The sequence below is a fragment of the Chelonia mydas genome, chromosome 1 (genome assembly GCF_015237465.2).
Source record: "Chelonia mydas isolate rCheMyd1 chromosome 1, rCheMyd1.pri.v2, whole genome shotgun sequence".
NCBI lineage: Eukaryota > Metazoa > Chordata > Testudines > Cheloniidae > Chelonia > Chelonia mydas.
In genome coordinates, this window is record NC_057849.1 from 259072555 (window position 1) to 259093867 (window position 21313).

Genomic DNA, 21313 nt, shown 5'->3' on the forward strand with positions numbered 1-21313 from the left:
GCATTTTGTGGCTCTATTTGAGATATGTAGATTCCCAAGGGTTTGGAAGGCATCTAGATGGCTACTTAAAAATGTTTTGGTCAAAAGTTGCAGATTTTCAGCCTAGTACGGAGTCAGTGCTTCAGTATTGAAGGAAGCTTAGCAGCTATACTTCATGGCCTGAAAAGCCCTTGAGACCTCTTTGACTCATGGACTCCTAGTGTCTCTTATGTCACCACAATCATTCTGAACCTTCTTTGAGATGGACTTAAACATTGCAGCTCTTGGTGGGCTGTCCATCCCGTTAGGTACGGCAGGAAGCTATGCCTATGAGAAGCAGTAAATTTAGCAGAGCAAGCAAAACCCCTCTTAAAGCTCAGATTCTTTACTGGATTGCTATAACGGGCAACGCTAAAGTGATCCAGACATTAAACAACTCAACTGTCAAAATTATCAATAAATTTACCTATGTTTATACTTAAAGCAATTTACAATACAGAATAAGGTTGGAATTTTTAGATGGGCTTAAACAACTTAAGGAGCTCAAGTCTCACTGAATGTCAATGCAGACTTGTGCTTCTAAGTCACAGTGACTTTGAAAAATCCCACCCTTTAAACTTCTGTGCAATGGTAAAAAAGGAGTGGATTAGTTCTGTGAATATTCCTCAGTGAAAGAGAGGAACTGTTAGAGGGGCTGGGCAATTTATACCTTTAGTTTCTGGAAAACAGACGTGAGAGTCAAGAGCTTAAGGAGCTACTGCTTTAAAATGACTCCATGGCCACAGGGCTAGGCATGCTACTTCTGCAGTGGCGCACTGCAGGCTGTGTCAGGCAGAGGAACAATTGTTTTAATTTGAACTTAAAAGGAAAACTGTAGAAACTATTCTAATGATCTGAGGCTTTAAATACATTTGATTTTACAAAATTCAACCTCTTTGTAGAAAGTGGCAAAGGGCACAGGGGGGCACAGAGCTTTACAGGGATCCTATGGGTCAACATATGCACAATAGTTCAAAGCGTGGAATGTAAGATCTCTACTGAGTGCCAACAACCCTCTGATCATCCTAATCATTATGAAGTGTGTGTAGATAATACTTAAGTTATGTATCTATACTGGAAATTATGTTCTTGAAGTCCTGAAATTAAATGCAGGTCACCACAAGATGACATGCCTCAAAAAGGTTCTGTTCAGGCAGGGGTTGGAGACACTTACCTATGGGGATACTAGTTTTCTGTGATAAAAAACAGATTCTCCAATAAAAAAAAAAAAAAAAAAAACATAAAAATCCGCATTTTTCCACAATTAAAACGAAACACCGAACTTTAGTTTCCCAAGCCACAATATGTACAGGTATCAGTTGAACTCAATGTTTTATGGGTATATTTTACATTTGTAAAATGCTGAAATGATCCAGTCACAATGCACTGTTTCTTTACTGTTGCAGAGGGCCCTGCTGTTTCAGTCTCCCTCTTGTTTTCATTTCCTTTCATTCAGTTAATGTTTTAACACTTTCCATGTGTTCTACAATTGTCTGCCTCCAAATGTAATCTACAGCCTTGCTGAATACAATAAAGAACATCAACGTGAAATTTGTCCTTGCCAAACTCAACGACATTGTTTTTAGGGGTGATTTTTAGTTTTCAGCATCTTTTCATAGCTTTAATTATTCTCATGTGTGGAGGCTGAAGTGAAATTTGAGATGCATTAGAACACAAACCCCTATATGCCGTTGAGTAACCTTCATACACTGGAAGCAATTTATTGGAGTATGTTTAGCTATGTAAATTTAAAGCGCATTCAAAAATCAACCACAAGAGGGGTTGAATATTGAATAAGTGAATCAGTAAAATTTAGTTAAAAGTTAATGTTTTTATTTTTTTCACAAAATGTAAAAACTAAAGATTCTCTGTAAAAAAACATGAATTTCACATTTTTCTGAGTCAAACAGATTTCTAGTATCCCTGCTTATCTGTCTGATCACTGTGTATGTCACATATAAGTTTATTTGCACAGGAAGCCACCAACTAATCAAGAGTGAAATTGACAAGAGACGTGATCAGTGTTATATTCCTACTGCTATACTCTTATTATTCAAGCATGGAATTTCTAGCCATAGAGATTCCATAGTACTGTTTGATTCACTTAGGATTTTTACTATGACTCTATGGTTTCTTTCACATATAGTGTCATTTCCTGACCCAGTATGACCCATTTTGCCACTCCTATATATTTTGTACCCTGATATTACTGTGTCCCATTGATCATCATTGCACCAAGTTTTTGTGATGCCTATTATATCACTATCCTTTTTTAATATCAGACACTCAAGTTCACCCATCTTCATATTTAGAGTTCTTGTATTTGTATAGAAGGACCTATTAAAATTTGGCAATATTTAGTTATCTGCCTTCATTCATTGTGATGTAACTGAATGGGACTTGTTTGACTGTTTTTCCTTCAGTCGCTACTTCTCTCCTTTCCTCTTCAGTAGGATATATAGTAGCCCTTTTAATAAAACCTCCCCTAAAGGTGCACTCCTCTGCACCTGTTGGCTTTCCCACAGCCCTTAGCTTAAGAACTCCTCCATGACCCTTTTAATTTTACACGTCAGCAATCTTGTTCTGTTTTGGTTTAGGTGGAGCCCATCCTTCCTGCATAGGCTCCTCATTTCCCCAAAGGTTCCCCAGTTCCTAATAAATCTGAATCCCTCCTCCAAACACCATCTCATCTACACATTGAGACCCTGCAGTTCTCCCTGTCTAACTGGCCCTGCATGTGGAACAGGAAGCGTTTCAGAGAATGGTACCATGGCGGTCCTGGACTTTAAACTCTTACCTAGCAGCTTAAATTTGGCCTCCAAGACTTCCCTCCTACCTTTCCCTATGTCACCTACATATACCACTACCACTGGCTACTCTGCAGCACTGCACATAAGTCTGTCTAGATGTCTCGAGAGGTCCGCAACCTTTGAACCCAGCAGGCAATTCACGGGGAGGTTCTCCCAGTCATCACAAACCCAACTATCTATATTTCTCGAATCCCCCATTACTATTACCTGTCTCTTCTCTTCTTTGATACTATAAGAATAACGAACTGCATGTCAGAGGTGAGAAAGAAAATGTGCTAGAGTAGGGAAGAGTGAAAGAATATACACACCAGGCATAGGAAGTAAGATAACGGTTGTTTGAGCTAGGAGGCTGTCCTCAGGCAGCAAGATAGAGCCTAGTTCAACTGAGCCTTTCCAATGCCTGAGGACGCCCTGTGGCTCCTACACTTCTCAATCCTCTCCTTCCAATCTTCACGTTGAGTGTAATCCTCTCCATACTGAATGGGAGAGGATGCACTGCTTCCTTGAAACAGTTTGGCATTACAATTTTACTGCAATAGGACAACAGGTTAAAAAAACTGCTAAGGAAAAAGTTACTGTCCTAGTAGTTGCAATGGTGCTGAAAGGGAAAGGGCAGTTATTATTATTATTTGTACTATCTAGACCATCTAACAGCGCTAGTCACAGACCAGGACCCCCGTTGTGCTAGATGCCACACAAAACACACAACAAAATGACTGCCTCTACCCCTGGGAGCTTACAATTTGAATATAAAGACAAGAGACAACAGATGGATATAGACAGGGAAGGGTTAAGAGCTATTTAAGCTAAAGGAAAATGTTGGCACAATGAATATAAACTGGACATGAACAAATTCAAGCTGCAAATTAGAAGATTCCTAACCATTAGAGGGTTGAAATGCTGCCACCATCTCCTAATAGGAGTTGTGGGGACAACAACTTAATTAGTTTTGAGAGAGATATGGACAAATTTATGAGTGCAATTGTATGACTACGTTGCTTGAGATTGTAGGAGCAGGCTCAATGCTGGTTTATGTCTTATGTTCCTAGAAGCTCATACATCAGGGTTTCAGCTGGTCACCAGCAGGGGTCAGGTTTTTTTTGTTGTTTTTCTTTTAACTCCTTCCTCTGAAGCATCAGGTGTATTCACAGCTGGAGACAGGATATTGGACAGAGGGGGCCAGGGCTCTCACGTGGCACTAAGTATTCTCTGTCAGGTGTTTGGCTGGCTGGTTCTTGCTCATATGTGGGGTCAGGAAGGAATTGTCTCCCAGGTCACATTGACCTCAGGTGGGTTTTGCCTTCCTCTGCAGCATGAATGCAGGTCATTTGTGAGAATTATCTGGATCCCTCTCACTTAATGATTTCCCTACCAGTGCAGGGACCCTCAGGCACTGGCACACCTCGGTCCCTCCTATTCTCTCTGTGTGGCATGAAATCTAGTCTCCTGAGGGATGCAATACTTTGGTCTAATTTTGGTTGTGCAGGTGCTGGTGGTGTTGATAGCCTGTGACATACAGGAGGTGAGACTACATCAGTGACAGATTAAGGCTCCAGAGTTGCAAGTGGCTTTTTAAATGTGTCTCCTTCAGCTCTTAGCAGCACATTATTTTAAAACACTATGTGATTTAAATTATTAACCAATCTAAGTTATTAGCCAGTCAGGAGGCTTTTACTATGTTAGTAACCAACTGTAGTTGATAAAATATTAATACTTGGTCAGTCATTTTGCTGTGAGAATATCTATATCGGGAGAGAGAGAATGAAACAATGAATTCATACTACCATGGTTCTTTTGAGTTATGCAAATGGCAAATTTGGCTCCTGAACCTCTGAGGCCGGAGTATCACTTGACTAGATGATCTAGTGGCGCCTTCTGCCCTTAAACTCTGACTCTGCGTGGAAACAATGAGACAATATTGGTCAGCATGATACGCAGCAGTATTAGCACACCAGCAGCCCAACCGTTGTCATACTTTTTGCAGGCATCACAGCAAGAGAGAGTTTAGAGGAGGGTTTTGAGGAGGATAATGAGGTAACTTTGCAGATGTCTACAGGAAACAACTCCTAAGCATGAGGGGCAGCATGGAAGAAAGCACAAAGGTGCTTGTTTGAAAAAAAAAAAAAAAACTAAACAAAACAAAACAACCTTAACAAATGGGCACTGGAGACTTGAATCACAGGCCAATCTGATGTAGGAGTCTACATTTTTATTGTGAATGAGGGATGAGCAGCAGCAGAGGAATACATTGTGAAGAGGAGGCCTTGAAAGTGAGCAGTTTATTGTTTGACGTGAAAGAGAAGAGGGAGCCAATGAACGGATACAAAGTGATGGGCTAGAAAAAGAATCTTTGCAGCAGCATTCTGAATGCCTATCTATGGGGCAATAATGCATTTGCCAAGGCCAGAGAAAATGATGTTTCACTAGTCAAGATGCGAGATAAGGAGAGCCTAGATGAGAGATTTAGTTGTGAATAGGAAAGGTCGTATCTTCGAGATGTTATGCAGAAGAAATGAGCAAGATTTAGACAGCCTGAGTGTGAGGACCTACTGAGAGATCTGAGTTGAAGATCACATTCCAGTTACGGAACTGAGGGCCAGGTGGACAATAACAGAGAAAGGAAGTAGCAGGGAATTAGGAGCTCTGTTTTAGCCACATTGAGCTTGAACTGATGGCTAGACATCCACGAAGAGATGCCAGACAGAATAAGATTTTAGCCTGGACAGAAGACTGACGTAGCTCTAAGTCATCAACATAGTGATGGTAGTAGTTGTAAAAAGAAAAGGAGTACTTGTGGCACCTTAGAGACCAACAAATTTATTTGAGCATAAGCTTTCGTGAGCTACAGCTCACTTCATCGGATGCATTGTTTGTTAGTCTCTAAGGTGCCACAAAGTACTCCTTTTCTTTTTGCGGATACAGACTAACACGGTTGCTACTCTGAAACCTGTCAAGTAGTAGTTGTGTTTGTGGATTATATTACCCAGAGATAACATGTAGAGAGAGAGAGAGAGAGAGAAAAAAGAGATGGTGACTGTGATGCTACACTCCATATTTTTCATAGAAATATTGTTATGATATGAATATGGCATAACTAAGATATGTTTTATGCAAGATGGGCTATGTAAGATATCATTGGAAAGGTTACGATCTACTGAATGTGTTTATCCAATTTGTATGCCTATATCATTTCTGTATCTGAAGTTAGGAATATTGACTATGTAACAATTACAACTAGGTGTGTATTTGGGGGAATGCCCACCAGACAGTAGGCAATCAGCCTGGATTGCACCATTAAGAAGGACAATAGAACTTTGAAGACACTAATCTCCAACCCTCCTGAGAAGCTTCCTGGGATGTTGCTTTGACACTGCAGGGTTATCTGTTGACGTCACCTGGTACGGATTACCACCTTGGTCACTGCTGGTATTTTTCCACTGGAAACAAAGGGTTCTCACCTTATGTAAATCCTACTTAAGTCTGGGAAGGAAGGCAATCAGGGCTCTCCTCCATTGCCTGCCCACGAAGCAAGGGCATGGCTACACTGGAAACTTCAAAGCGCTGTCGCTGGAACGCTCCCGCGGCAGCGCTTTGAAGTGCGAGTGTGGTCATGCGCGAGCACTCGGAGAGAGCTCTCCCAGCACTCCTGGTAATCCACCTCCACAAGCGGATTAGCGCTGAGAGCATGGCTACACTAGCACTTTGAAGTGCTCAGACTTGCTGAGCTCAGAGGGGTGATTTTTCACACCCCTGAGCCAGCAAATTAGAGCGCTATAAAATGTAAGTGTAGACAAGCCCGAAAACTACTAAAACACCTGAAGGGAAAGGCAGGGTTGAGTCCAGGCTGAGACAGGGGTCCAGTCTTTAAAGAGAAGTAACTGGTGCTCTAAGCTACAGAAACTCTGCAACTTACCTAAAACAACATTTAAGGTGAGAAATTACATTTTGTAACCTGTTTCTTGAGTGTATTAAGCTTAGTTTGCGTTTTATTTTATTTGCTCAGTAATCTGCTTTGTTCTGTTTGCTATCCCTTATAATCACTTAAAATTTACCTTCTGTGGTTAATAAACTTATTTCTTGTTCATTTCAAAACCCAGTTTGTGCAATTCATATCTGGGGGGCGGGGGGGGGTAAAAAGCTGTGCATATCTCTCTCCACACTGAGGAAGAGTGTGAATTTTTATGAGCTTGCACTGTGCAGATCTTTCTATACAGCACAATACAATATTATTTTGCGTTTACTCCCCAAAGGAAGTGTGCACGTGATTGCGGGGTGAATCCCTGAGCTGATTCCTCCCACACAGAGCTGATAGTGTCCCTGTGTCCATTTGCAGCTGGGTGTGTCCCTACCTGTGTGTGTGCGCTGTAGAAGGTTGGAGGGCCTGGCACAGCTAGGATAGGTTGAGGAAACCCAGGCTGGTGGAACGGGTGGAATCAGTGGGACCCCAGCACATCAGGTGGCATCTCGGACTGTGGGGGAAGTGGGGGGGGGTCCAACCCATCACAGGGACCAAGGACAGGCCCTGTGGAGCCCCCACAAAGTTGTAAAGGGGATGAAAAGGATCCTCTGAAGGTCACACTGAAGGAGCAATTAGAGAGGCAGGAGGAGAACCAGGAGAGGACAGAATCACAGAAGCCAAGGGAGGACAAGATTTTAAGAAAAAGAGCATGGTAGATGTTATCAAAGTCATCTGACAGGTAAAGGAGAATGACAGAGTACTAGTTCTGAGCTTTGGCTAGAAAGAGATTATAAACTTTCGCAAGAGCAGTTTCAGTGGAGTGCAAGGAGCAGAAGCCCAGTGGGAGGGGTTTTGGACATAACTGGAGAAGAGGAACTCCAGATAGCAACTATAGGAGAGCACGTTTGGTGAGCTTAGAAATGATGGGAAGGTAACTAGAGATGCAAGTGGGATCAAGAGTACATTTTGTAAGATGGGAGAGACTACAGCATGCTTGTATTGTGAAGGAGAAGACCCAAGATCAGGTGTTAAAAGGGAAGAGTAAGGGAGAGGGATGAAAGTCAGTGAGAGGAAGATCAGGAGATGGGACAGGAAAAGATCACTGAAGGAAGTGGAGGGGTTAAAAAGGAGAAGAACAGATGAGAAACTTCTGGGTCTGTGACAAAGCAGAGAGAGTTGTAGGTATGGAAGGCAGAAGAGCTGTGAGGGGGAAGTCACACTGTATTTTGTAATACACACACACACACACAAAAGAAATCAGTGAGATCCTATGCAGAGAGATACGGGAAGGCGGGAGAAGGGGAGGGCTTGAAGAGCAAGACAAAGGTGGCAAAAAGGTGGCTGGGACTGCAGGTGTGGGACTGAATTAAGGTGAAGAAGTAGAGTTGTTTAGCTAAGATGATGGCAGAACTAAAGCAGAAAATGAACCTGTAGTGGAGGAAGACAGCCTAGTCATGGGATTTCTCAGACTTCCATCATAGTGTGAGAACAGGTGCAGAACGAGTGGATGCTGGGAGTCAGACAGGACTGGAAGATGGCAGGGTGGAGCTTACAATGGGAGAGAAAGCAAAAAAGAGTTAAGAACAGAGGAGAATGAAGCTTAGAGAATCCACCTTTTGTGGTCAGAGGAGACCGCATAGTTTGAATGGTCTCCACCTCAGTATAAGGGAAACCAATCTCCTCAAGGACAGACTCGCTAGAAGAGTCAGGCAGGCGTTAAATTAATAAAAGGGGAGGGTAAAAAGAGGAAAGATTTGAGCACTCATTTAGCAAAGAATCCAGATACTGAGAACCAAATTAATTAAGGATCCAAAGGACACGAAGATAAGCAATTATTTAATTGTCTATACACCAATACTAGGAGCCTGGGTAACAAACAAGATGAATTAGAATTGCTCAGTTCTGAGCATAAATTCAATATAGCTGGTATTACTGAAAGCTGGTGGGATGAGTCACACAATTGGAATGTTGAAAATCAATTGTTATAACCTACTTAGGAATGACTGAGTGGGCAAAAGGGGATGGGAAGTGGCACTTTATATCAAAATGGACATTACCTGTTTCCGAGTCACTGATAACTCAAAAGAAAATGACCTTGAATGCCTATGGTTCAGCATCCTAACAGATAAAGCACAAACTGCGGGTTTAATGTTGGTGTCTGCTCCAGCTGCATACCACCAAATCACTCTAGGGAACAGAATGACCAGCACTTTATGCACCTACCGATAAATACGTAGGGAAAAAAAGCTGCAGGATCATGAGGGACTTCAATTTGAGTGACATGCTGGATATCTCATGCTGTCAGTACTAAGACATCCTTGGAACTCAAAATATTCTAGATGACAATTTCCTAACTCAAAAAGTGTTGCAACCAACATGGGGGAATTCTATATTAGACCTCCTCAAGAGGAGCTGATCGCAAAACTAAAAATTAATGGCAGTTTAGGTACTTGACATTTATATTGCGCAAGCAGAATGAAGTCCAAACCAGTAATATATATACATACATACACACATACATACACACACACACATGCGCACACATATACATGCACACTTGGGTATTTTAAAAGGGTTGATTTCACAAAGATGAAAACAATTATGAGCTAAAGCAGCTGGGAGGAAGAACCAACTCAGAAAAATGTGAATAACTGAGAATTTACTAGATGCCCAACAAGCCACAATGGAGGAAGCCCATGCTGATTAAAACTCTGCCCTGGTTTAGAGGGGAAGGGAAGGCAGCTATTAAAAAAAAAAAAAAAACACGACAAATGGCAGAAAGGGAAGTTGATAGTAATGAATATAAATCACAAATTAGGAATTGTAGACAATTGTTAAGGGAAGCAAAGGACCACAAAGAGAAACCTATAGTGAGCAGAGTTCAGGACAATAAGGAGGAGTTTTTAAGAATATTAGGAACAAAAAGAATCCTGACAATGGCATTGGTCCATTGCTAGATGGAAACAGTAGAATTATTAATAATAATGCAGAAAAGGCAGAAGTGTTCAATAAGTATTTCTGTTCTGTATTTGGAAAAAAACAGATGACAGAGTCTCAAAATTAGATGAGAATACTCTTTCAATTCTACCAGTATCTCAGATGGATGTGAAATAGCAGCTACTAAAAAGGTAGACATTTTTAAAGTCAGCAGGTCCATAACTTGCATCCAAAAGTTTTAAAAGAACTGACTGAGGAGCTCCTGGACTGTTAACGTTGATTTTCAATAAATCTTAGAGCACCAGTAAATTCCAGAAGAATGGAAGAAAGCTAATGTTGTGCCAATATTATAAAGGGTAAATGGGATGACCAAGGTAATTATAGGACTGTCTGTCTAACATCTATTCCAGGCAAAATAATGAAGTGGATAATATGGTACTCTATTAATAAAGAATTAAAGGAAACTAATATAATTAACGCCACTCAACAAGGGTTTATGGAAAATAGATCCTGCCGAACTAACTTGATACCCTTTTTAGATGAGATTACAAGTTTGGTTGATAAAGGTAATAGTATTGACGTAATATATTTAGACTTCTGTAAGGCATTTAACTTGGTACCACATAACATTTTGATTAAAAATTAGAATGATATAAAATTAACATGACACACACTAAATGGATTAAAAACTGGCTGATACGTCTCTAAATGTAATTGAGGAATCATCATCAAGCAGATGTGTTTCTAATGAAGTCCTGCAGGGATTGGTTCTTGGCCCTACGCTATTTAACATTTGTATCAATGACTTGGAAGAAAACAAAATCATCAATGATAGTTTGCAGATGATGCAAAATTGGAGAGGGGGGTGTTAAATGATGAAGGGGACAGGTCACTGATTCACAGTGATCTTGATTGCTTGGTAAACTGGGTGCAAGCAAAACAATGCGTGTTTTAATATAGCTAAACGTAAATGTATACATCTAGGAGCAAAGAATGCAGGCCACACTTACAGGATGGAGGAATACTGAGGGAAGCAGTGACTCTGAAAAAGAACTGGGGGTCGGGGTGGATAATCAGATGAACATGAGCTCCAAGTACAATGCTGTGGCTAAAAGGGCTACTGTAATCCTCAGATGCATAAAAAGAGGAATCATGATTAGGAGTAGAAAGGTTATTTCACCTCTGTATTTGGAAGTGGTACAACCGCTTCCGGAATACTGTGTCCAGTTCTGGTGTTCACAATTCAAGAAGGATGTTGATAAATTGAAGAGGGTTCAGAGAAGAACCACAAGAATGATTAAAGGATTAGAAAACATGCCCTGTAAAGATGTAAACATGCCCTGTAATCTGTTTAGCTTAAGAAAGAAAAGGTTATGGGGTGACTTGATTATAGTCCTTAAGTACCTACCTGGGGAACAGTTATTTAATAACATGCTCTTCGATGTAGCAGAGAAAGCTATTACACAATCCAGTGGCTGGAAGTTGAAGACAGACAAATTCAGACTGGCAATAAGGCATAAGTTTTTAACGGTGAGAGTAATTAACCACTGGAACAGTTTATTCGGGTTCTTGGTGGATTCTCCATTACTTGCAGATTTTAAATCAAGATTGGATGTTTTTCTAAAAAGATATACTTTCGGAATTATTTCAGGGAAGATCTACGGCCTGTGTTACACAGGAAATCAGGCAAGATGATCCCAGTGGCTCCTTCTGGCCTGGGAATCTATATAGATATCCCCAAGACCTCACATCCTGACAACTATCTTTCTGGCCAATAAGGACTAGACAGTACTCTATTCGAAGCTCATCAATACACACAATACACCTTGATCCAGGCTTGCAGCACCACTAGCTAGTCTAGATGGCCTCCGTACTACAAAGGCCACCTACAGTTTTGTGGTTATAGGATATATACCAGTATTTAATAGAAACTGGATAAAGAACAAGGCTGACATCTTCATGGATATACAAATCCCTTAGACAACTAATTATCATTAAAATTAATAGGTACTGAGCATCCAAATCCTCCAGGTGGCTTTAAAAATCTCAGCTCAAACTAAATTTCACTAGGTGACTTAAGGTAGGATTTTTACCCTCCATCAAAAGGGAACTACTGAAGATTTATATAGAGAGGAAATATGGATGCTTGAGGTATAGCAGAAAGAAAAAAGCATATTACAGGGGAGAGAAAAATTATATGATTGCAAAAGAAAAAATGTTTCATCCATCAATACATAATAAATTTTGGCACTCACCATCTCTCTTGCTATTTCCACAGCTTCCTGCAGCCCATAGAGCCTGCCACAGACCAGGTAGATTCCATTGGCCCAGAGAATACAACCCTCGTGGACCCAAAATTCATTGCTGTCAAGAGGTAGTTCAGGAATTTGTAACTCCAGCTCAGGGCCACCTTCTGAAGTGGGCACAGGGGCTTTTAAGTCCAAGGGAGTCTTTTCACTGCCACTGCCACCCTCAGTGGTTGCTTTCTTACAAGCAGCTCCCCTTGAAAGTGACCGAGAGGCCCCACCACAGTCCTCAGAGCGATGCCGCCTCTTAAAGCGGGGGTGGGCAGCCAGGCTTCTCTGTTCTTTCTGTTGTTGCTGTTCTTCTTCCTCTTCTGTATCAGTCTTGGAGCCATTAGAAGCACTTTTGTGTCGTACCTTGACCTTGCTTTGCATTTCTGAGGCCCTCTTGGGAGGTGGGTTTTTGGGCAGCGTAGCTGCATAATCCTGGGGATAGAAAGGCCCAAAGAGGTCTCCCATGTTGCGGTAACTGGCCCACTTGCCACACAGGCAGCAAACCAGATGCCCCAAGACAGAAGACTCTGTTATCACCGGGCCCTGCAGCATGAAAGTTGAGGTGGGCAGAACTTTGCTCTCAGTGTTGCTAGGAGGGGGTGTCAGTGACCTTTGTCCCTTTCGGCCTCTCACCAACTTGTTCTGCTCCTCTTCCTCTGCATTGATGATTGTGCACACAGCGCCTATCTCACACTTGTTTACCACATGAATGTATGGGAAAAAGGACTTGTTCTTGGTGTCAGTTTTATCAAGCGACTGGGTAGCATACTTCAGCTTGATCTCTGGTTCTTGAGGTTCCACAATTGGAGCGGCCCGTCTAGTTTTCCTCTTTCGTGGTTGTGCTGCAGGTTTCCTCCTCTCCCTCCTCTGTCTCTTAGGTTTTGGCTCTCCACCTCTTGTCCCTTCTGATGGCTGTGGTGGTAGTGGCACTGGTGGTGGAGGAGGAGGTGGTGGCTGCTGCTGCTGCTTCTTCTGCTTGTTTACGCTACCAATAGGCCTCCCCTTTTTCTTTCCAGAGGGGAAGTATCCCTTTGGAGGGAAGCCATCTGGCTTAGGTGAAATATTTGTCACATCTCCATCTTTTTCTTCAGACTTTGGGTTTGGTTCAGAAGTCAACACACTGGAAGGAGAAACTGTTTTTGCATCAGGAAACATCAGAGTTCCAGCTCCACTTAAGGATCCATCTGATCGTCCTTGACTACCAGACTTCTGTGAAGGTGGTGTGGCCACATTGGCCCCAGATACCTCTTTACTGACACTAGCAACTTCAGGTGTCTCCTTCTTGATTTTGTCATCCCCACTGCTGTGCCACTCTTCTGAAGATCTTGGCAGAGATGTTTCACTAGTCAATTCCTGGCTCACTTGCCCCACTGGATCTGACACAGTCTCCCCTTTTCTCTTTTCTGTCTCTGGTCCATGACTTACCAAACTCCCACCTTCAGGTGGTCCACATTTGAGGGACAGGATGTCATCAAGGGTGACTGCATCTGCACCAGTTTCAGCACTGTTGGAGGAAACACTTCTCCTGATGTTGGGGGATGTAATCTTTTGAACAATAGCTTCCAGTTTCAATCCCCGCCCCTTCCGTGGGGGCAATATTTTGGTCTTAGCTGGGCTTGTGAGGGAAACAGCAGGGCAATTCCTGTTGTCAGGACTTTGGAGATCCTTGGAGGAGTCTCCCTTTGGGAGTGGCTTGCCAGCATCTTGGCTTAGAGATGAGTGTGCATAGGAGTTAAATGCTTTGTCAGCTCCTTCCTTTGAGGGGGGAAGCAGTCGCCCTTTATCTTCTGTGCCACTGTTCTTCATATCCTGTGACTGTCTTTTGCTGGGAATAGGAGAAATGAAAGAACGGACCCTCCTCCTCATAATTAAGGGGTTTTGAGGAGACTGGTCTTCTTGGCTAGGGAGCCTCAGCATCGCATTACTAGGTTTGGGCAAATCTGCAGATTCCTCCCGCCTATGCCCATCACTATCTTGAGAGCAAAACCTTTTCTGATTGGTCGCTCCTAGAGGCCCACTGTTCTTGGCAGGAGAGATCTGCCGGGAGAGATCCCAACCAGATTCCTGTTGCTGCATCTTCTGGCCACCATGTTTTAATTCGGTGCATTTATTTTGTGTACCATCACTCCCCATGAGACAGCGCCCAGCTTCTTGGCTTCCAGTATCATGGTAAGAGCTAGCCTGGATGTACATCATTGCTTCCTTGTCATTTTTCAAGGGACTCCTTACTCTCTCAAGGAACTGCTGTTGTCTTGGACTCTTCCTTGCCCCTTCCTGCCTGTGCTGAGCTGCAGCAATCACACCCTGTGCAGAACTGCTCCAATCTTTGTATTCTTCTTGCTGCTGGTGATATATCTGCCTTTTGTAATGATACTGGGAATTCAAACTTTGGTTAGGGTCACCAAAAGCATGAGACCTAGTGTTTGTGTGATATGCTGAAGCCAAAGATGAGCCTTCAGAGTTCTGGGGAAAGGGAGAATGCAAAGAACCCCTGCTGACCCTCTCAGACAGTGTCATGTGTGGATTCATGTGGTGGAGGTCTGTTCCTGGGCCTCTGCTCCTGCCTGGTGACATCTTCAGTTTGTCAGCCAGATCCTGATACTGAGAAGGTGATTTACCCCTCATGCCCTCTCTGCTGCTTCCCATTCTTCCAGGTGCTCGTCTTAGCTGTGTTGATCTGCTGTCCTGCTGGGAGATGTAGTCTGGAGTAGAATCAGGGGCTGCAGCTCCAGGGCTGGCATTGCCTCGGAAAGACTCATGCTTGACATTGGCAGGATGACAATGGTCTCCTGATTTTTTATTGTTGAGATTGGCTGAGGTCTTGGCCTGTTCAAAATCTTCCTCTTTTATTTGCCCGCTATGAGACTTCAGCTTTGTTTCCATGGACACCAGGCCACCAGGGAGGATGACTGACTGGCCTAAACCAGGAGTGAGACGTTCACTCCTCCCACTTCTGGCCTCAGCACCTATGTGGCTCATTGGGTGAGGCCCAGGATCTCTGACAAGCTGCCTTAATGGAGATATGTCACAGATCACTGATCTTCTTTCTGAGAGTGTTCCCCCTTCATGGGCTGAAGACTGTGACTCTATCTCAAACTTTCTAGGGATAGGATAGTCAGCCAGATTGATCTGTTTTATCTCAGGAGCTGTGCCACTTGATTTCCTATCCCAGGGGCCCCAGTGAGGACTTTCCAGGAGAGACCCTATGCTTTTATTTAGGAGGCTCCTATTGGTTAATTCATTGGTTTGACTAATTAGAATGTTGGGCCTCATGGCTCCTTCCAGGCTTCCAGCCATGCCTGGATGTTCTTGTGCATTCCTAGCATATCTTCTGTCTGGATGGTGGTGATAACCCTGCAAGACCTCCTGCAGAAGACTGGGAAACTTCTCATTCCTGCCTTTTCGCTCACTGTGCCCTGGAAAATCCCCTTTTTCTTGACCTGAAGGATACTGAGGAAAGCCACCAATATTTCTCTGCATGCCAGCCCCAAGGTTGTCTTTATAGCTGTACCTCAAACTGCCAGGTGATTTGGAAGGTTCTGTTCTGCCAGGAAAACTTGAGCCAATGATTGCATGGCCAGGTTGGCTGTTTCCCTCTCCATTGTGGTTAGTATTGTTATCCCCACTCTTACTCCCTTTGCTCCCTCCTGGAGGCTCTGACTGTGGTAACGCCTGCCCAGTTTCTTTCATTCCACTGGCACCAGGAGGCGCTTGGGTAGCCGGGGGAGCATCGTCTTGTGAAGGTTTATCCTGCCCACCTGATTTTTCTACTCGGCCTGTCATGGCCTCCCGAGAGACTATCACCCCAACTGTCTTTTCGTTCACCTTTGGGGTGGCCTCCACTGCTATCAGGACTTCCTTTTCACCCGGGGAACCCATATCTTCCCTAACTGTAGGGCTGGTACTGAGTTTGGCTGGCTCGTTCTGAGAGCCTTGTGCTGGTGATGAGTTGGATCTCTCTAAGTTACCCCGATTGTAGGTAGTGTCAGAGCTAGTGCTCTGGCCACTCAGCTGTCTCACCCTCTCTCCATGGTCCTCTGAACTGCTAGAGCAGCCGCCATCGAGGGATTCTGCCAGGGGAGACTTAAGCTGCTCCTCTGCCTGGGAGGAACCTTCTGAGTTGGTGCAACTGTCAGCTTTTTTAGACGATGATGACCTTTTGGAACTTTTTTTCTGAGGTGCCAAGGCATCTGAAAGTAACATGTGCTGGACTGTGTTAGGAAGGTTGGCCACTTGAGAGCTTAAAGCACTTAGGCTGCTCAACCCTGGATCTGTAAGTCTCTTCTCCTGAAGTCCTTCCAGCCCAAATCCCTTGAATCCTCCACCATGAGCATTGGGGCTTGGCATCATGGATGGTGTTGGGCTAAGCTGAGGCATCATCTGTAAAATTCGATTTCTAGAGCCTATTGACATATTGCCTTGCCCACACTGGAGGTTTTCCCCACTCGGCATGAGAGGAGATGGAGTAGAGCTGCAGCTTGGAGACTGGACCACCGAGGCAGCTGGAGATGGGTTGGATATAGGACTGAAGTTCTGATGGAACTGCATGGGTGATCTCACAGGGACTTCAGCTTGGCTGTACTGTCCCACTTGACTTTGAAGAGAAAGCTTGGTGGCAGCATTTGAGTACTGCATTACATGCTGTGAGGGGTGCTGTTGCTGCTGCCCCTGCTGCCCACCCTGGGGCAACTTAGACTGCTCAAAACTTTTTATTGGCTGAGTCTGAAAGCTGTAATTAGATTGAGTCCCATATCCCTGTGAATTAGAACCTACAGCATGGCTTTCATACTGTGAACCAGAATTCACACTGTAACTGCCATCATAGCTCTGCCCAGACTGCCCAAAACGCTGTGGGGAGGGGAAAGAGGAAGAGGAAGAAGCAGGAGGTTGATAGTGTTGGCTGAATTGACCCACTCGTAACTGGTACCCAGAAGCAGAGGAAGGCAGGGCAGATGGACGCTGCATTGGCTGCAAGTGGGAGGCGCTAGACGCAGGCTGACTGGATGCCTGTGGTAAAGGCTGATGGGATTGATAGAGCTGCTGTCTCAGCTGCTGCACCTGCTGCTGCTGGCTGGAAGCCTGCTGCTGATACTGGGCACTCCCTGGAGAGAAAGGACCAGTAAAATCCTGCTGATAGTGAGATACACCCCCAAGGGCTGAATGCTGTGTTTGGAACTGGCCCACATGTCCCTCGCTCCCATACTGGCTCCCAAAGTTGCTTCCTTGGGGTGGCCCGTAGCTCTGCACTGGTCCAGACGGCCTGCGCTGAGGCTGCCCACCTGCTGCCACTGCATCCTTGTTGGAGGGCATGTAGTAAAACTCTCCTGCTTCTTTTCTGAAACCTTGGTAGCTCTGGTGCCCAGAGCTCTCACCAGCCATTGCTGCAGATGCTCCTGTTGCTCCCCGGCGCCCACTGCCAGCACTTCCTCCAAAGCTCTGGAACATCTGGGCCTGCTGGCGGGAGCTAAATTCTTCTAGGCGGGATGCCCCGTGCACTTCCTGTGGGTAGCTCTGCTGGTTTCCGTGGTAACTGCTTTGCTCCCGAAAGGACTGCATGCTGTTCAGCACCAGAATGACCCCTCGAAAGCCCTCCTGGGAAAAAAAAAAGGAAAAAAGTTAGAAAATTCACTTCTCCCAGTCATATCATCAGTAAAATTAAACTATAGTATTTAGCAGTAATTCAAATTTTACACCTCTCCTACCATGCAGCTCTATCAATGCTTACCACCTTAGCCACCCTGGTAACGGAGGAAATAGGATTCCCATTGTGCTCAGAAGTCAAAAGGTGTTCATCATTCCCTATCCAGTTATAGCAGCATTCCAACGTTAATGCATTTTATAAAGGCTCCTCCCAATGGTCAGCAATTGTGTTAATTCCCCCAGAAAGACTAAATGTTTCACTAAACTAGTTCAAGTGGGAGAATGATTCCTATTTCAGTAATGCTGACTTCCACCCCTAAATTAGCCCCTACAGGCCAGGAGACGCTCAGAGTAGAGTAACTGTATTTTGTTACAACTGTGGAAGTCTGAACGAATGGCAAAAATTATATAAATTATCAAACTATTGAGACCTATAGTAAGAAAAAATATCCAGAGACCCAGAAGCCTCTCTCCAGACATCCCCCAATAGAAGTCAGTCCAGATGTAAATGAGACAAGATCAAAGGCCCTAAAATCAAAATTATCTGGGAAACTGCAGAGGGACAGTCAACAACTCACCCAAATACATCTCTGTTCACTATACCAAAGCATCCCTATGACGACACATGGATGAGAAGCAGCACTCCAAGAAAGTAAGTGTATTCCCCCACCTAGACTCCCAACCAAAGCTTGCTTAGTTCTAACAGATGGAAAGTCAGGTCCAGGTAGACTGCAGCTATCCACCTCTACTTAAGCAGCAGCCTATAGCTTCACCCCACACCAAGAAAAAGATGGTTTATATTGGCTTGGATAAAGTTAACGAAGACCTCGGACTCTCACACTCCTTCTTCGTCCTAGGTTTAAAGGACTCGTAAGCACCATAGGCAGCAGGTATGTGGATCGCTGACAGGCATAGGCCGATTGCAGGGCTTAAAGCCTGGGGACTGGGGCATGCCCTGTCCCCCGGCTAAGTGCAATTTGGGACTAATGAAAAGTTGAGAACTACTACTAAAAGTAACTAAGAAACTACTAACTATATTACAGGTTTTCAAAAGGAGAGCTTCCCACTGTGGGAAGTTGGGTCCCTGCTTCTGCGCCCTGCGTGAGCCGCGGCTGAGGCGCTGGGGCGGTCAGAGGCACCGGCTTTTGGCGCTGTCAGCACTGAGGGTAGACATCTTGCAGGAGACCCTTTACCCTTTTGAAGGTCTCTATGCAGAGACGTTGGGACTTCCTGCCTCTTCGCTTGAGAGGGTGAAGCCGCGCTCCTGGTGGGTTCCGACCTAGCAGGAAGGAGAGGGTTTACTTGTGCCCGTCTCCATAAGCGGCTGCAGAGATTTCTCCATCAGGAGCATTTTCAGCCACAAGTCTCTGTCATGATGAGCCCTGGTTTTCAGACTGGGACAGTAGAGACACTTAGCAGGGATGCGTGTCTCGCTGAGACACTTCACACACAGTGAGTGTCTGTCAGACTGTGGCATAGGCTCCTTGCAGGAGCCGCATGTCCTGAAGCCCGGGGACCCCGGCATCAGGGAACTATGATTGCCTGGGTGGGAGAGGCTCAATGGGAGACGAATGTGAGAGAAACCAAAAAAACACTTAACCAACTATTCTAAAGGAAGAGAGAGAATTGGGATATTTCTATCTATTTCTATTTATTTTTACTTATTTTCTTCAGTGACCAGGGAAGAGGTTTAGCACTGCCCCAAGTCCCGTCTTCAGCTGAGACAGTTGAGAAGGAACTGAGGGAGGGTGCAAGATGCACGCGCTCAGACAGACCCTAACGATGCCACGAGACAGCAGCTGGACACGTGCGTCCCAACCGCGCACTGCTACCGAAGATCTCCAATCAACAGCGCAGGGATGCACCGTCACCTGGAGTGGAGCACCCACAGGGACAGCACTTGAAGAAGCAGCTTCCAAGCCGTGAGGTGGAGGGACTGCAGGTCGGGGTGATGAAGGCGACCATGGTCCTGAGTGATGAGGTCGGAGAGGAGAGGCAATGTAACAGGCGCATCCACTGACAGTTCTAGGAGTGTGGTGTACCAATCTTGTAGAGGCCACGCTGGGGCTACCAGAATTCTCTCTGCCCTGTCCCTGCAGACCTTGAGTAGAACCTTGTGCACGAGAGGGAACGGGGGAAAGGCATAGAGCAATCGGCCTCCCCAGGGTAGCAGCAATGCGTCCGTGATTGATCCCGGGCTGTGACTCTGGAAGGAGCAGAGCACTGGGCACTTCCTGTTGCTCCAGGTGGCAAACAGGTCGACCTGGGAAAACCCCCACCTTTGGAAGACTAGGTGTATGCCATCCGGCTGGATGGACCACTCGTGATTGCAGGACCTGCTGAGGTGGTCCGCCAGTGCGTTCTGAACTCCTAGTAGATGGGATGCTTTCAGGTTAATGGAGTGGACTATACAAAACTCCCACAGCTAGAGAGCTTCCTGACATAGGGGAGAGGACCGGGCTCCACTCTGCTTGTTGATGTAAAACATGGCAGTGGTGTTGTCCGTCAGAACTGCTACGCACTGACCATGTAGTCGGGCCTGAAAGATCTGACATGCTAGTCGCACTGCCCTCAGCTCTTTGACGTTGATAAGGAGAGAGAGCGTGTCCTGTGACCAAAGGCCCTGCGTTTGGAGGTCTTCCAAACGCGCACCCCATCCCAGAGCTGATGCGCCCCTTACTAGGGACAAGGAAGGCTGAGGGCTGCTGAAGGGGACTCCTTCCCACATTGCCCAAGGGTTGAGCCACCATTGAAAGGACTTGAGTACCTGCCCCGGCTCCGTGACCACTGAATTAAGGCTGTTGTGTCCTGGGCGATAGGCCAAAGCAAGCCAAGCCTGTAGAGCAGAGGTGGGCAAACTACGGCCCGCGGGCCACATCTGGCCCATGGAACCCTTCTGCCCAGCCCCTGAGCTCCTGGCCCGGGAGGCTTGCCCCCAGCCCCTCCCCCGCAGCCTGAGCTCACTGCGCCGCCAGCACAATGCTCTGGGCGGCAAGCTCCTGGGGCAGCGCAGCTGCAGAGCCCGGCCTGACCTGGTGCTCTGTGCAGCGCGGCAGCGGGCTATACCGCCGCCAGCCACCGGTGCTCCAGGCAGTGCAGTAAGGGGACAGGATAGAGGGCAGGAGAGTTCGGGGTGCTGGTCAGGGGGTGGGGGTGTGGATGGGGTCGGGGCAATCAGAAGGTGGGGAACAGGGGGGTTGAATGGGGGCAGAGGTTCCAGGATGGGCAGTCAGGAAGGAGTGGGGGGTTGGATGGGGCGGCAGGGGGGCAGTCAGGGGCAGGGGTTCCGAGGGCGGTCAGGGAGAAAGGGTGGTTGGATGGGGCAGGGGTCCCAGGGGGGCAGTCAGGAATGAGAGGAGGGGTTGGATGGGGCAGCGGGGGACAGTCAGTGGCAGGAGTTCAGGGGGCAGTCAGGGGACAGGGAGAAGGGTTGGTTGGATGGGGCAGGGGTCCTGGGAGGGCAGACAGGAAGGAGAGGAGGGGTTGGATGGGGCAGGGGTCCCGGGAGGGCCATCAGGGGACAGGGGGGTTTGGATAGGGCAGAAGTCCAGGGGGGCCCCCCATTAGGGGGCCAGAAGCGGGGGGGGGGGGCTGGATAGGGGATGGGGACCAGGCCACGCCCCCTCCCCTAACTGGACCTCCATACAATTTCC

The 21313-nt window shown here is 45.8% G+C and overlaps 1 protein-coding gene across 6 annotated transcripts in view; it reads right to left on the reverse strand.

Annotated features, from left to right (window-relative positions):
• The window catches only part of TCF20 (transcription factor 20), a 211665-nt gene that overhangs the window by 58512 nt on the left and 131840 nt on the right, over positions 1–21313 (reverse strand). For all 6 annotated transcript variants that reach the window (XM_037883063.2, XM_043544424.1, XM_043544410.1 and 3 more), the window contains one exon: positions 11979–17612. In XM_037883063.2, the coding sequence (XP_037738991.1) occupies positions 11979–17576 (5598 nt within the window). In that variant the 5' untranslated portion in view covers positions 17577–17612. The remainder of the gene's footprint in view (positions 1–11978; positions 17613–21313) is intronic.